General features: G+C 44.8%; 1 gene segment (V, D, J or C); it reads left to right on the top strand.

Annotated features, from left to right (window-relative positions):
• Positions 1-4585: 4585 nt before the first annotated feature.
• LOC140422600 (T cell receptor alpha variable 38-1-like) lies at positions 4586-5746 on the top strand. The segment is given in 2 exon segments: positions 4586-4631; positions 5331-5746. Coding segments are annotated over 2 exon segments (462 nt in total).
• Positions 5747-13051: the final 7305 nt, after the last annotated feature.

Raw genomic sequence — 13051 nt, 5'->3', positions numbered from 1 at the left:
CAACATATATTGGATTTATTTTTGATCGGAAACTCGATGTGCTACTGAAGACTACTGGGGGCTGAGACTCAGTAGCCTTCGGCCCACCTAAGTTAATGGTCCTGGAAGATTTTATTATCCCCACATCTGAGAGCTTGCATTACTTCTGCTCGGAAGTGGATATTCCAAGCTTAAATTTACTGTGAATGGCGGCATGCACATTAATCTCACGAATCACAAGCGGCTCCTTTATTGACCTGTACAAGTTAAAGTCCAACAGGTTTGTTTCGATGTCACTAGCTTTCGGAGCGCTGCTCCTTCCTCAGGTGAATAAAGAGATATGTTCCAGAAACACATATATAGACAGATTCAAATATGCCAAACAATGCTTGGAATGCGACCATTAACAGGTGATTAATCTTTACAGATCCAGAGATGGGGTAACCCCAGGTTAAAGAGGTGTGAATTGTGTCAAGCCAGGACAGTTGGTCGGATTTCGCAGGCCAGATGGTGGGGGAAGAATGTAATGTGACATGAATCCCAGGTCCCGGTTGAGACTGCACTCATGTGTGCGGAACTTTGCTATAAGTTTCTGCTCGGCGATTCTGCATTGTCGCGCGTCTTGAAGGCCGCCTTGGAGAACGCTTACCCGGAGATCAGAGGCTGAATGCCCTTGACTGCTGAAGTGTTCCCCGACTTGAAGGGAACATTCCTGCCTGATGATTGTTGCGTGATGTCCGTTCATTCGTTGTCGCAGCGTCTGCATGGTCTCGCCAATGTACCACGCTTCGGGACATTCTTTCCTGCAGCGTATGAGGTAGACAACGTTGGCCGAGTCGCACGAGTACACGATGACATTAATAAGTTCCATCCAACCATCAGACTCACCATGGACTACTCTCCAAAATCAGTTGCATTCTTGGACACACTCATCTCCATCAAGGACGGTCACCTCAGCACTTCGCTTTACCGCAAACCCACGGATAACCTTACGATGTTCAACTTCTCCAGCTTCCACCCTAAACACATTAAAGAAACCATCCCCTATGGACAAGTGCTCCGTATACACAGGATCTGCTCAGACGAGGAGGAGCATAACAGACATCTACAGACGTTGAAAGATGCCCTCGTACGAACGGGATATGGCACTCGACTCATCGATCGACAGTTCCAACGCGCCACAGCGAAAAACCGCACCGACCTCCTCAGAAGACAAACATGGGACACAACCGACAGAATACCCTTCGTTGTCCAGTACTTTCCCGGAGCGGAGAAACTACGTCATGTTCTTCACAGCCTTCAACACGTCATTGATGACGATGAACATCTTGCCAAGGTCATCCCCACACCCCCGCTACTTGCCTTCAAACAACCGTGCAACCTCAAACAAACCATTGTTTGCAGCAAACTACCCAGTCTTCAGAACAGTGACCACGACACCACACAACCCTGCCATGGCAATCTCTGCAAGACGTGCCAGATCATCGACATGGATACCACTATTACACGTGAGAACACCACCCACCAGGTACGCGGTACATACTCGTGCGTCTGGGCCAAAGTTGTCTACCTCATACGCTGCAGGAAAGGATGTCCCGAAGCATGTTACATTGGCGAGATCATGCAGACGCTGCGACAACGAATGGACGGACATCGCGCAACAATCACCACGCAGGACTGTTCCCTTCCAGTCGGGGAACACTTCAGCAGTCAAGTGCATTCAGCCTCTGATCTCCGGGTAAGCGTTCTCCAAGGCGGCCTTCAGGACGCGCGACAACGCAGAATCGCCGAGCAGAAACTTATAGCCAGGTTCCGCACACATGAGTGCGGCCTCAACCGGGACCTGGGATTCATGTCGCATTACATTCATCCCCCAACAACTGGCATGCGAAATCCTAACAACTGTCCTGGCTTGATACAATTCACACTTCTTTAACCTGGGGTTACCCCATCTCTGGATCTGTAAAGATTTAATCACCTGCTAATGGTCGCATTCCAAGCATTGTTTGGCATCTTTGAAATTGTCTATATATATGTTTCTGGAACATACCTCTTCATTCACCTGAGGGCGCTCCGAAAGCTAGTGACATCGAAACAAACCCGTTGGACTTTAACCTGGTGTTGTAAGACTTCTTACTGTGCTAACCCCAGTCCAGCACCGGCATCTCCACATCATGACCTGTACAAGGACAGAGACAGCAATGTGGATAAATAGACCTTAGTGTTTTTTCTGAATCGAGATCAAACCATCCCCCGGGAAAGGGCAAAAACGCAAAATTAGTGGAATTGAAAATACTCTCTGAGGTTTTTGTCCGTGGTTGTAGCTGCTTTGTGACACTGTGCTCAATGCACAGTAATAGACTGCCCCGTCCTCCACACTGAGCGCGTTTATATTGAGATAACCATCTTTTTTAGACTTGTTGGCAGCCGCCAGATACCGTCCTGAGATCTCCTCTTTCTTGAAAATGAAAATCGCTTCTTGTCACAAGTAGGCTTCAAATGAAGTTACTGTGAAAAGCCCCTAGTCGCCACATTCCGGCGCCTGTTCGGGGTGGCTGTTACGGAGGCTGTTTCTTCATCGCCACTATGTTAATGATGATCAATCTCGGCGGCTGTGCCGGTTTTTGCTGATACCAGAGCATGTAGTACATAGTCGGGTCTGTATATTCGCAATCTAACTGCACTGAACCCCCTTCTGATGCGGATATTGTCAGCGGTGACCGAGTTACTGGATCTGCGCATAGTCCACCTGCGAAAGTATGAAATATCAAGAGTTACTCACACTTTGCGAGAATCAATGAGCAGGTCGGCTAATGGGAGCCACCGGTATTGTCAGTAGCACATTAAGCGCTATTTGCCTTCACTTCACCCATCTCGCACAGTGAAACTGTTGAAGGGTCAACATTGTGTTTAATTCCTGTTCCCGTTTCCATTCACTGCTTCCCGCCCTGATGTCATGAATTGGAGCATGAAGGAGCTGTCGGCTGATTGGATCAATACTGGAACAAAGACCCCATGAACTAATGGGTAAAAGCTGATCACTCTGTCAGGAATGAACCAATCGGCAAAGACACCATGTGTTACTCAACACGAACCCAACTCATCATAAATACAATTTCAGGTTCAAATCCGCTGTCAGCTTTCTGCAAACATGTTGGCTGTTGCTTTTTATTCATTCCTCACAACTGCAGCTCTCTTAACTGGAAAGTTTACAAACTCCAAAATCTCCTTCGTGCAGGCAATGTGTTCTGTGTTAACCCTCTTTTCTCTTTATTTCTGCCGGCCGTTATTGGTTTAGACTCAGTCTCACAGGAACCGGTTTCCATGACACATTTTGACGGAAACTGCGATAATTCATTTCAGCTATTCGACCACAGCTGATTCGCATAATTTACAGCTGTACCGCCAGGGCCCGGATATAGGCCCCATATTTATGATATACATCCCGCAATACGGAGACCTTTTCAGAGCAGAGGACATGGGAACTCGATTTTCAGCATCTCTCGACAGTTCGAGAAGTGATGGGAATTTCATCATCCAGGATCTGCGGCTGTCTGACAGCGGGGTGTATTACTGCGGACTGAGAGACACAGTGACAGAAACCAGAGGGAGCCTCGTACAAAAACATTGCCGCTGTGTGGCAGAGTGAATGGAATAGTGGACTGTGAGGGGACGAATCGCTAATACCAGAAATGAGCAGAAGGACTGGAGAATGGAGCCACAAGACATGGCCCAGCCGCTCTGAACAGAGGTGTTGGATGTCAGATTTGATTCACTCAATAATGAGCCATTGAGTGGAAACATTTAAGGCCTATTTGACAAACTGACATTTTAACATATGTTAAATTGGAAATCTCTCCTGTTCATTGTCATTGTATTTTCCCGCTGTTTGATACGACCCGGCACTGTCGCACAGTGGGCAACACTGTTGCTTATCCAGGGTTTGATTCCCGGCTTGGGTCACTGTCTGTGTGGAGTCTGCACATTCTCCCCGTGTCTGCGTGGGTTTCCTCCGGGTGCTCCAGTTTCCTCCCACAAATCCCGAAAGACATGCTCTTCGGTAATTTGGACATTCTGAATTCTCCCTCAGTGTACCCGAAATGTGGGGACTAGGGTATTTTCACAGTAACTTCATTGCAGTGTTAATGTAAGCCTACTTGTAACAATAAAGATTATTGTTATAAATACAAAAAGAATCCGAGGACGCATTTCCGTTAATCCCCGCCTCAAATTCAGTCTTTATAGTGATTTAAATGCTCGGAACACCTTCATCTACATTCAGCCCTTGTATTTTCTTTCATCAAGGCGGGTTCCTTCAGGTGAACCGGAGATAAAAATACCTCCCACATCAATTAAGGGTCAAGCTCTCTGTGTTTCTCGTCTGGCTGTGATCAGCAGAATACACTGTAACTTCCCGTTAATAAACATGTGTGGTTAAATAGGTGACATCAGACAAATCAGATCCAGCTAACCCAGCTCTTCCGATCATTCATTCCATGGGTTGTGACGTCAGAGCAGCCCCAGCCAATGCTCTAGGCTTTATCTTGTTGGGTATTCTGCAGGTTTCTGAGACAGAATTAGTCCCTGGAATCCAGGACCTGCAGCAATGCGGATCCCCGTTCTCGCTGTGATCTGGGTGACATTCATTGCTGGTAAGACGCTTAAAACTTTAAAAAAACTTAATTCCTGGATCAAAAATTTGGAAAGCAGTACACCTGTGTTAATCAAGTATCGGACCTCCCTGAGAGCACAAGAGTCTATGTCCTGGTCTCTTCCTTACAGGAGTTCATGTTGGCAAAACACAAAGCATACGCGATTTAGAGTGACGGTACCGGAATTGGGGGATGATGTCTATTATTAAGCAATGTAAATGTTGTGGTTCTTTTCTGTACTAACGTGAAGTCAACCTTGATGTCTTTACAATGATCTGATGGGAGTGTGGAGAAGATAATTCTACAGGTTCCAAATCTCGCTGCCTGAAATCTAAGCAGCACCTAATTCTCTAACTGGGAGATCAGGAGTAACCAATTTAGAAAGAGAGTCGGTAGAATGTGGCTCAAATTAACACAAGGAAGAGCTGAGGAGCGGGATAAAGACACATTTCAAGGGAAACTAGATAAACAGATGAGGGAGAAAGGGACGGATGGATTTGTTGATACAATGAGATGAGGAGAGATGGAGGATTCTCCTTGGGATTGTAAACACTGACATGAAGCAATTGGGCGGAATGAGCTTTCTCGTGCTCTAAATTCGATCTATTTTTATGTTACACCGACGGAATTAACACCTTCAGTTCAGTTCAGTTGAATTTTTAGCCAATGATTTCCGCTTTCTATAACCGTGTGTTGCAGGTCTGAGCGATGGAGATTCTGTTACCCAGCGGGAATCCTCACTCACACAGAAAGAGGGAGAAGATGTCACTCTAACCTGCACCTATACCGACGATGCGTATTATCTATTCTGGTACCGTCAGTACCCAGGCAGGGAGCCCGAGTTTGCGGTCCGGAAGGACACGGGCGGCCGTGCTGAATTGAAGGCGGGCTTCGCTCAGGACCGGTTTTCTGATATAGTCCAGCAGTCAGAGAAGTTGTACCGATTGACCATCTCGGAGCTGCTGCTGTCTGACACCGCGGTCTATTCCTGTGCACAGAGCCTCACAGTGATGGGAACGAGGGAAAGCCTCGTACAAAAACTGCCGCAGGTTCTGGGTCACAGCTGCTGTCTGGCGAGAGCTGTTTATAACTGCGGTTCAGACACTGACACCTGAATGCATTCCCGTGAGCACAGATCCAGAGTACAATCCATATAAACACCGTCTAAAATCGTTCACATCGAAGACAGATTCAGTCCAATTATTGCTTATAGTGAGAGCAGAATTAGTTGATGCTGATACATGGATATCTGAGAACTCGTCGCAACAATTGAGAAAGAAAACTGTGCAGGTGGCACAGTTTATATCCCTGATTATATATATAACTATATATATAAATAGTTATATCAGGGATATAACTATTTATATCCCTGACCGCTGTTCAGGAAATCTCTGAGGGACTTGGCATTTTAGATTTGAAGTGTCGGTCTATAGTGCAAACCAATAGCCACCGGGTGAGGAGAATATTAATAATTATAATAAACCGATTAAACACCTCTGGATGTTGATGTCACTGACACATATTATAACTGAGAATCCTTAATATTGCTGACAAAATGCATAATGTTGTTTCCCCTGACATTGCTGTTCTTACCATTGTCCCGATGAGTACAATATGAAAAACTTCGACAATTATTTTAGCAATGCTCAGGTCTGTGCTACCAAACAATCAATCCTTAATGTAGAAAAAGTCGAGAGATTATTTTTCGGAAATGATTAGAAACTGATGAACAATGATTCGTACGTAAATTATCCATAAGAACAGCTTTGGCGTGTTCTAGGCATTGGGGCTGATGGTAACATAAGAACTAGGAACAGGGGTAGGCCATCTGGCCCCTCGAGCCTGCTCCGCCATTCAATGAGATCATGGCTGATCTTTGTGGACTCAGCTCCACTCTCCGGCCCGTACACCATATGCCCGAATCCCTGAATCCCTTTATTCTGTAGAAAGGCATCTATCTTTTTCTTAAAAACGTTTAAAGAAGGAGCCTCAACTGCTTCACTGGGCAAGGAATTCCAGAGATTCACAACCCTTTGGGTGAAGAAGTTCCTCCTAAACTCCGTCCTAAATCTACTTCCCCTTATTTTGAGGCTATGCCCCTTGTTCTGCTTTCCCCGACCAGTGGAAACAACCTACCCGCATCTATCTTATCTATTCCCTTCATAATTTTAAATGTTTCAATAAGATCCCCCCCCGCATCCTTCTAAACTCCAATGAGTACAGTTCTAGTCTACTCAACCTCTCGTCATAATCTAATCCCCTCATCTCTGGGATCAACCTAGTGAATCTCCTCTGCACTCCCTCCAGTGCCAATATGTCCTTTCTCAGGTAAGGAGATCAAAACTGAACACAATACTCCAGATGCGGCCTCACCAACACACTATACAATTTCAGCATAACCTCCCTAGTCTTGAACTCCATCCCTCTAGCAATGAAAGACTAAACTCGATTAGCCTTCGGAATGACCTGTTGCATCTGCACACCAACGTTTTGCGACTCGTGCACCAGCACACCCAGGTCCCTCTGCACAGCAGCATGTTTTAACATCTTACCGTTTAAATAATAATCCATTCTGCTGTTATTCCTCCCAAAATGGATAGCCTCACACTTGGCAACATTGAATTCCATCTGCCAGACTCTAGCCCATTCACCTAACCTATCCAAATCCTTCTGCAGACTTCCGGTATCCTCTGCACTTTTTGCTTTACCACTCATCGTAGTGTCGTCTGCAAACTTTGACACATTGCACTTGGTCCCCAACTCCAAATCGTCTATGTAAATTGTGAACAACTGCGGGCCCAACACTGATCCTTGAGGGACCCCACTAGTTACAGGTTGCCAACCAGAGAATCACCCATTTATCCCCACTCTCTGCTTTCTGTTAGTTAACCAATCCTCTACCCATGCTACCACTTTACCTTCAATGCCATGCATCTTTAGTTTATGCAGCAACGTTTTGTGTGGCACCTCGTCAAAAGATTTCTGGAAATCAGATATACCACATCCATTGGCTCCCCGTTATCTACTGCACTGGTAACGTCCTCAAAACCAACTGACTACAACAACCAAATGGAAAGGAACATCAGAGAGTATTCCATAAACACCAGAAGCGCTCTGGGAAATCTGAACACGTCGAGTAAGGCTTTCTGCACAAAGTCTTTGTACTTTTGACCTGAGCACCCTCAGTGTTATATACTCGCTGCTGCATTTACCTGGTGTGTGAAAGACTGGTTCACATTGTCAATGTCAAATCAGCATTTATGTGACAATATCTTCCATTTGGAATCCGAAATAAATACTATAATTTTTTGGGATGTAAAATAAGCAGAGAAAATATCCCCAGCGTTGCATTATCTGCTCCCTGCTTCTAATAATTTGGGTTTATTTCAATCAGAAATATTTGCTGTTAAGTTCATGAAGTCCAGCTTTCCCCCGCTATTCTAGTTGTCACATTGCAGCAGAGTTTTTGTACGAGGCTCCCGCTGGTTGCTGTCACTGTGTCTCTCAGTCCGCAGTAATACACCGCGCTGTCAGACAGCCCCAGCTCCCGGATGGTAAAATTTCCCTCACTTTTCGAAGTATCCAGAGATGCTGAAAATCGATTCCCCACACCCACTGCTCTGGAAACAGCTCCGTGGTTATAGATGTAGATCAAGAATGTGGGTGCTTTATCCCGAACCTGACGGTACAGCTGTAAAGTATATGAACTAGCTGTGGTCGAATAGCTGTAATTAATTGTCACCGGGTCTCCCTCAAAGTTTGTCGTTGTCACCGGCTCCTGTGAGACTGAGTCCGCGCTTTTAACACCTGCAGAAATTTACAAATAGAGGACTTTATTTTTTTAAATTATCACGATGTTATCAATTAACGGAATCCATTGCAAACGGAGACGAGACACATTTAAGTGGCTAATTTGCATATCGGTATCATGAGCAAAGTTTGGAACTTACCAGTTAAGAGAACTGCAGCTGCGAGCAACGTGTAAAAGGCAACAGCCAACATGTTCACTGAGCTGGTGGTGGATTTAAACAGAGTAAGTTAAAGCTGCATTGTCTCAGGTAAGACTTGAGAAGATATGGAGTCATATCCCACCTCGTTACTGATTGGTACATTCCTGACGGAATGGAAAGGCGACATCCAATCAGCCTCCGCTCCTGTGTCCTACATTTCATCCAATCAGCTCAGAGTTTCTTTGCTCTCAACTCCATGACGTCAGAAGAAGGAGCCTGGAACCACATGAAACTGTTCTCAGAACAATGCACTGAACTGAATAACATCAGGGAATCAGAAATAGGAGCTGCAGTGGACCCTTTTGATGCTTCACTTGTGCCTGCAGCCATTCAGTACGATCATGGCTGATCTGCCTCACATCCACCCTCCTGCACTATCCAAACATGTCGCATTTTCCTTAATATCCGCAGATCTATTGGCACCCTCTTTGCAGAAACAGAGCAACTAAGGATAAATAGGTTGGTCAAGGATAAATAGGTTGGTCACAAGGACTTTAAACTAGCAAGTTGGGGGGGAAGGGAAGGGTAAAGCTATGAACAGTAGAATGGTTAATGGAGAGCAAGGCAGCAGGTTACGCGACAGGTTATTATGTAGAGATATGGGTTCAAAGACAAGGAAAATTAGGAGAAAGGGTAAGAGGAAAAATAATTTGCGAAAAGTTACTGATCAAGGTGCTAGGATTCATAACAAAGACATAAAAAACAGCATAAGTGTACTTTACCTGAATGCTCGTAGTATACGGAATAAGGTCAATGAGTTGATGGCGCAAATCATCGTGAATGACTATGATTTAGTGGCCATTACTGAAACATGGTTAAAAGATGGTCACGACTGGGAGTTAAAAATCCAAGGGTATCAGACTATATGAAAGGATAGAATGGGCGGTAAGGGCAGTGGTGTAGCTTTGTTGTTTAAGGATGGCATCCGGGCAATAGTAAGGGATGATATTGGTGCTATGGAGGACAAGGTTGAGTCAATTTGGGTGGAAATCAGGAATAGTAAGGCGAAAAGGTCACTGATAGGAGTAGTCTATAGGCCACCAAATAGTAACAGGATGGTAGGGCAGGCAATAAGCAATGAAATAACAGATGCATGTAGAAATGGTACAGCGGTTATCATGGGAGATTTTAATCTGCATGTCGATTGGTTTAACCAGGTTGGTAAAGGCAGCCTTGAGGAGGAGTTTAATGAATGTGTCCGGGATAATTTCCTGGAACAGTATGTAATGGAACCCACAAGGGAACAAGCGGTCCTGGATCTGGTCCTGTGTAATGAGGCAGGATTGATTAATGATCTTATAGTTCGGCATCCTCTTGGAAGGAGCGACCACAATATGGTGGAATTTAAAATACAGTTGGAGGATGACAAGGTAAAATCAAACACTAGAGTTTTGTGCTTAAACAAAGGCGATTACAATGGGATGAGAGAATAACGAGCTAAGGTAGACTGGTAAGCAAATACTTCATGGTGAATCAGTTGAGGAACAGTGGAGAACCTTCCGAGCGATCTTTGACAGTGTTCAGGAAAGGTTCATACCGACAAAAAAGAAAGACGGTAGAAAGGGGAAAAATCGACCGTGGATATCTAAGGAGGTGAGGGAGGGTATCAAATTGAAGGAAAAAACATACGAAGTGGCAAAAATTAGTGCGAGACTAGAGTACTGGGAAGTCTTTAGGGGACAACAGAAAGCTACTAAAAAAGCTATAAAGAAGACTAAGGTAGACTATGAAAGTAAACTTGCTCAGAACATAAAAGCAGATAGTAAAAGCTTCTACAAATATATAAGACAAAAAAGAGTGGCTAAGGTAAATATTGGTCCTTTGGAAGATGAGAAGGGAGGTTTAATAATAGGAGACGGGGAAATGGCTGAGGAGCTGAACAGGTTTTTTGGGTCAGTCTTCACAGTGGAAGACACAAATAACATGCCAGTGACTGATGGAAATAAAGATATGCTAGGCGAGGACCTTGAGATGATTGTAATCACTAAGGAGGCAGTATTGGGCAAACTAATGGGGCTAAAGGTAGACAAGTCTCCTGGCCCTGATGGGATGCATCCCAGAGTGTTAAAAGAGATGGCTAGGGAAATTGTAAACTCACTAGTGATAATTTATCAAAATTCACTAGACTCTGGGGTGGTCCCAGAGGATTGGAAAGTAGCAAACGTGACACCACTGTTTAAAAAAGGAGGTCGGCAGAAAGCGGGTAATTATAGGCCGGTAAGCTTAACTTCGGTTGTAGGGAAAATGCTGCAATCTATCATTAAGCAGGAAATAGCGGGGCACCTGGATGGAAATTGTCCCATTGGGCAGACGCAGCATGGGTTCATAAAGGGTGGGTCGTGTCTGACTAATTTGGTAGAATTTTTTGAGGACGTTGCCAGTGCAGTAGATAAAGGGGAGCCAATGGACGTGGTATATCTGGATATCCAGAAAGCTTTTGATAAGGTGCCACACAAAAGGTTGCTGCACAAACTAAAGATGCATGGCATTGAGGGTAAAGTGGTAGCATGGGTAGAGGATTGGTTAACTTACAGAAAGCAGAGAGTGGGGATAAGTGGGTGTTTCTCTGGTTGGCAACCTGTAACTAGTGGGGTCCCTCAAGGATCAGTGTTGGGCCCGCAGTTGTTCACAATTTACATAGATGATTTGGAGTTGGGGACCAAGTGCAATGTGGCAAAGTTTGCAGTCGACACTAAGATGAGTGGTAAAGCAAAAAGTGCATAGGATACCGGAAGTCTGCAGAAGGATTTGGATAGGTTAGGTGAATGGGCTAGAGTCTGGCAGATGGAATTCAATGTTGCCAAGTGTGAGGCTATCCATTTTGGGAGGAATAACAGCAGAATGGATTATTATTTAAACGGTAAGATGTTAAAACATGCTGCTGTGCAGAGGGACCTGGGTGTGCTGGTGCACGAGTCGCAAAACGTTGGTGTGCAGGTGCAACAGGTGATGAAGAAGGCTAATCGAGTTTTGTCTTTCATTGCTAGAGGGATGGAATTCACGACTAGGGAGTTTATGCTGAAATTGTATAAGGTGTTGGTGAGGCCACATCTGGAGTATTGTGTTCAGTTTTGGTTTCCTTACCTGAGAAAGGACATATTGGCACTTGAGGGAGTGCAGAGGAGATTCACTAGGTTGATCCCAGAGTTGAGGGAATTAGATTATGACGAGAGGTTGAGTAGACTGGGACTGTACTCATTGGAGTTTAGAATGATGCGGGGGGGATCTTATTGAAACATATAAAATTATGAAGGGAATAGATAGGATAGATGCGGGCAGGTTGATTCCACTGGTCGGGGAAAGCAGTACTAGGGGGCATAGCCTCAAAATAAGGGGAAGTAGATTTAGGACCGAGTTTAGGAGGAACTTCTTCACCCAAAGGGTTGTGAATCTTTGGAATTCCTTGCCCAGTGAAGCAGTTGAGGCTCCTTCTTTAAACGTTTTTAAGAAAAAGATAGATACCTTTCTAAAGAATAAAGGGATTCGGGGATATGGTGTGCGGGCCGGAGAGTGGAGCTGAGTCCACAAAGATCGGCCTTAATCTCATTGAATGGCGGAGCAGGCTCGAGGGGCCAGATGGACTACTCTTGCTCCTAGTTCTTATGTTCTTATATTAAGTTCCTCTGTGGTACAGGCTAATAATAAAAGGGCATTAAATGAAATGTTGGTTCTTTATCGGGTTTGACATTTGAGGTGGGACACGGATTGTAATAGTTCATGTTGTTCTGATTACAGAACCAGATTTGCCCATTTAGAGATCAGCTCGGAGACCAGAAAACCAACCGTGAATTGGGATTTTACAGAGGACAGTCAGCATCACAGAAAGAAATCACCCTGGCAAGCTATTATATCTAATATTTCTAATTGTTTTTACGAACAGTTCGCAGTCCACGTCACAGATCTGAGTCAGTGAGAGGAGGTGAGAGTGCGTTGTCGGTTTTTGTTCAGACTGACTGTGCCTCTGTAACAGTGTGGGGCTCAGCGCACAGAGATACACGGCACAGTCAGAGACACGGACCCCGTTGATATTTAAAGGAACGGTTTTCTTATCTTGGTCGAAATCAGCAGAAAAACGGTCTGGGAAATCTGAAGACTTTTCTCCCTTCCCAGTACCATATTTCTTCAGTAGATATCTCGCAGCTTCCTCTGGATACTGGATGTACCAGAAGAGATTCTGGTCAGTATATTTTGTTTTGTAACTGCAGTTCAATATTGCTGTCTGTCCTTCCTGAACCGTTAATTGGAGTGGCTCCTGGGAAATTGAATCTTGGCCACTGGTTCCTGCAACAAGATATAGAATGTGTCAGAAGTCTGGGAGTAAATATAACCCATGAAAGACAGTCTGAGGATTTGAGCTCAGACTCACCGGAGAGCAAGACCATTATTACCAGTAAAGCACACAGGGAGCCC

The sequence above is a fragment of the Scyliorhinus torazame genome, chromosome 5 (genome assembly GCF_047496885.1).
Source record: "Scyliorhinus torazame isolate Kashiwa2021f chromosome 5, sScyTor2.1, whole genome shotgun sequence".
NCBI classification, from domain to species: Eukaryota; Metazoa; Chordata; class Chondrichthyes; order Carcharhiniformes; family Scyliorhinidae; genus Scyliorhinus; species Scyliorhinus torazame.
Note: the sequence above shows the minus strand (reverse complement) of the source record. Positions and strands in the feature narration are given on the sequence as shown.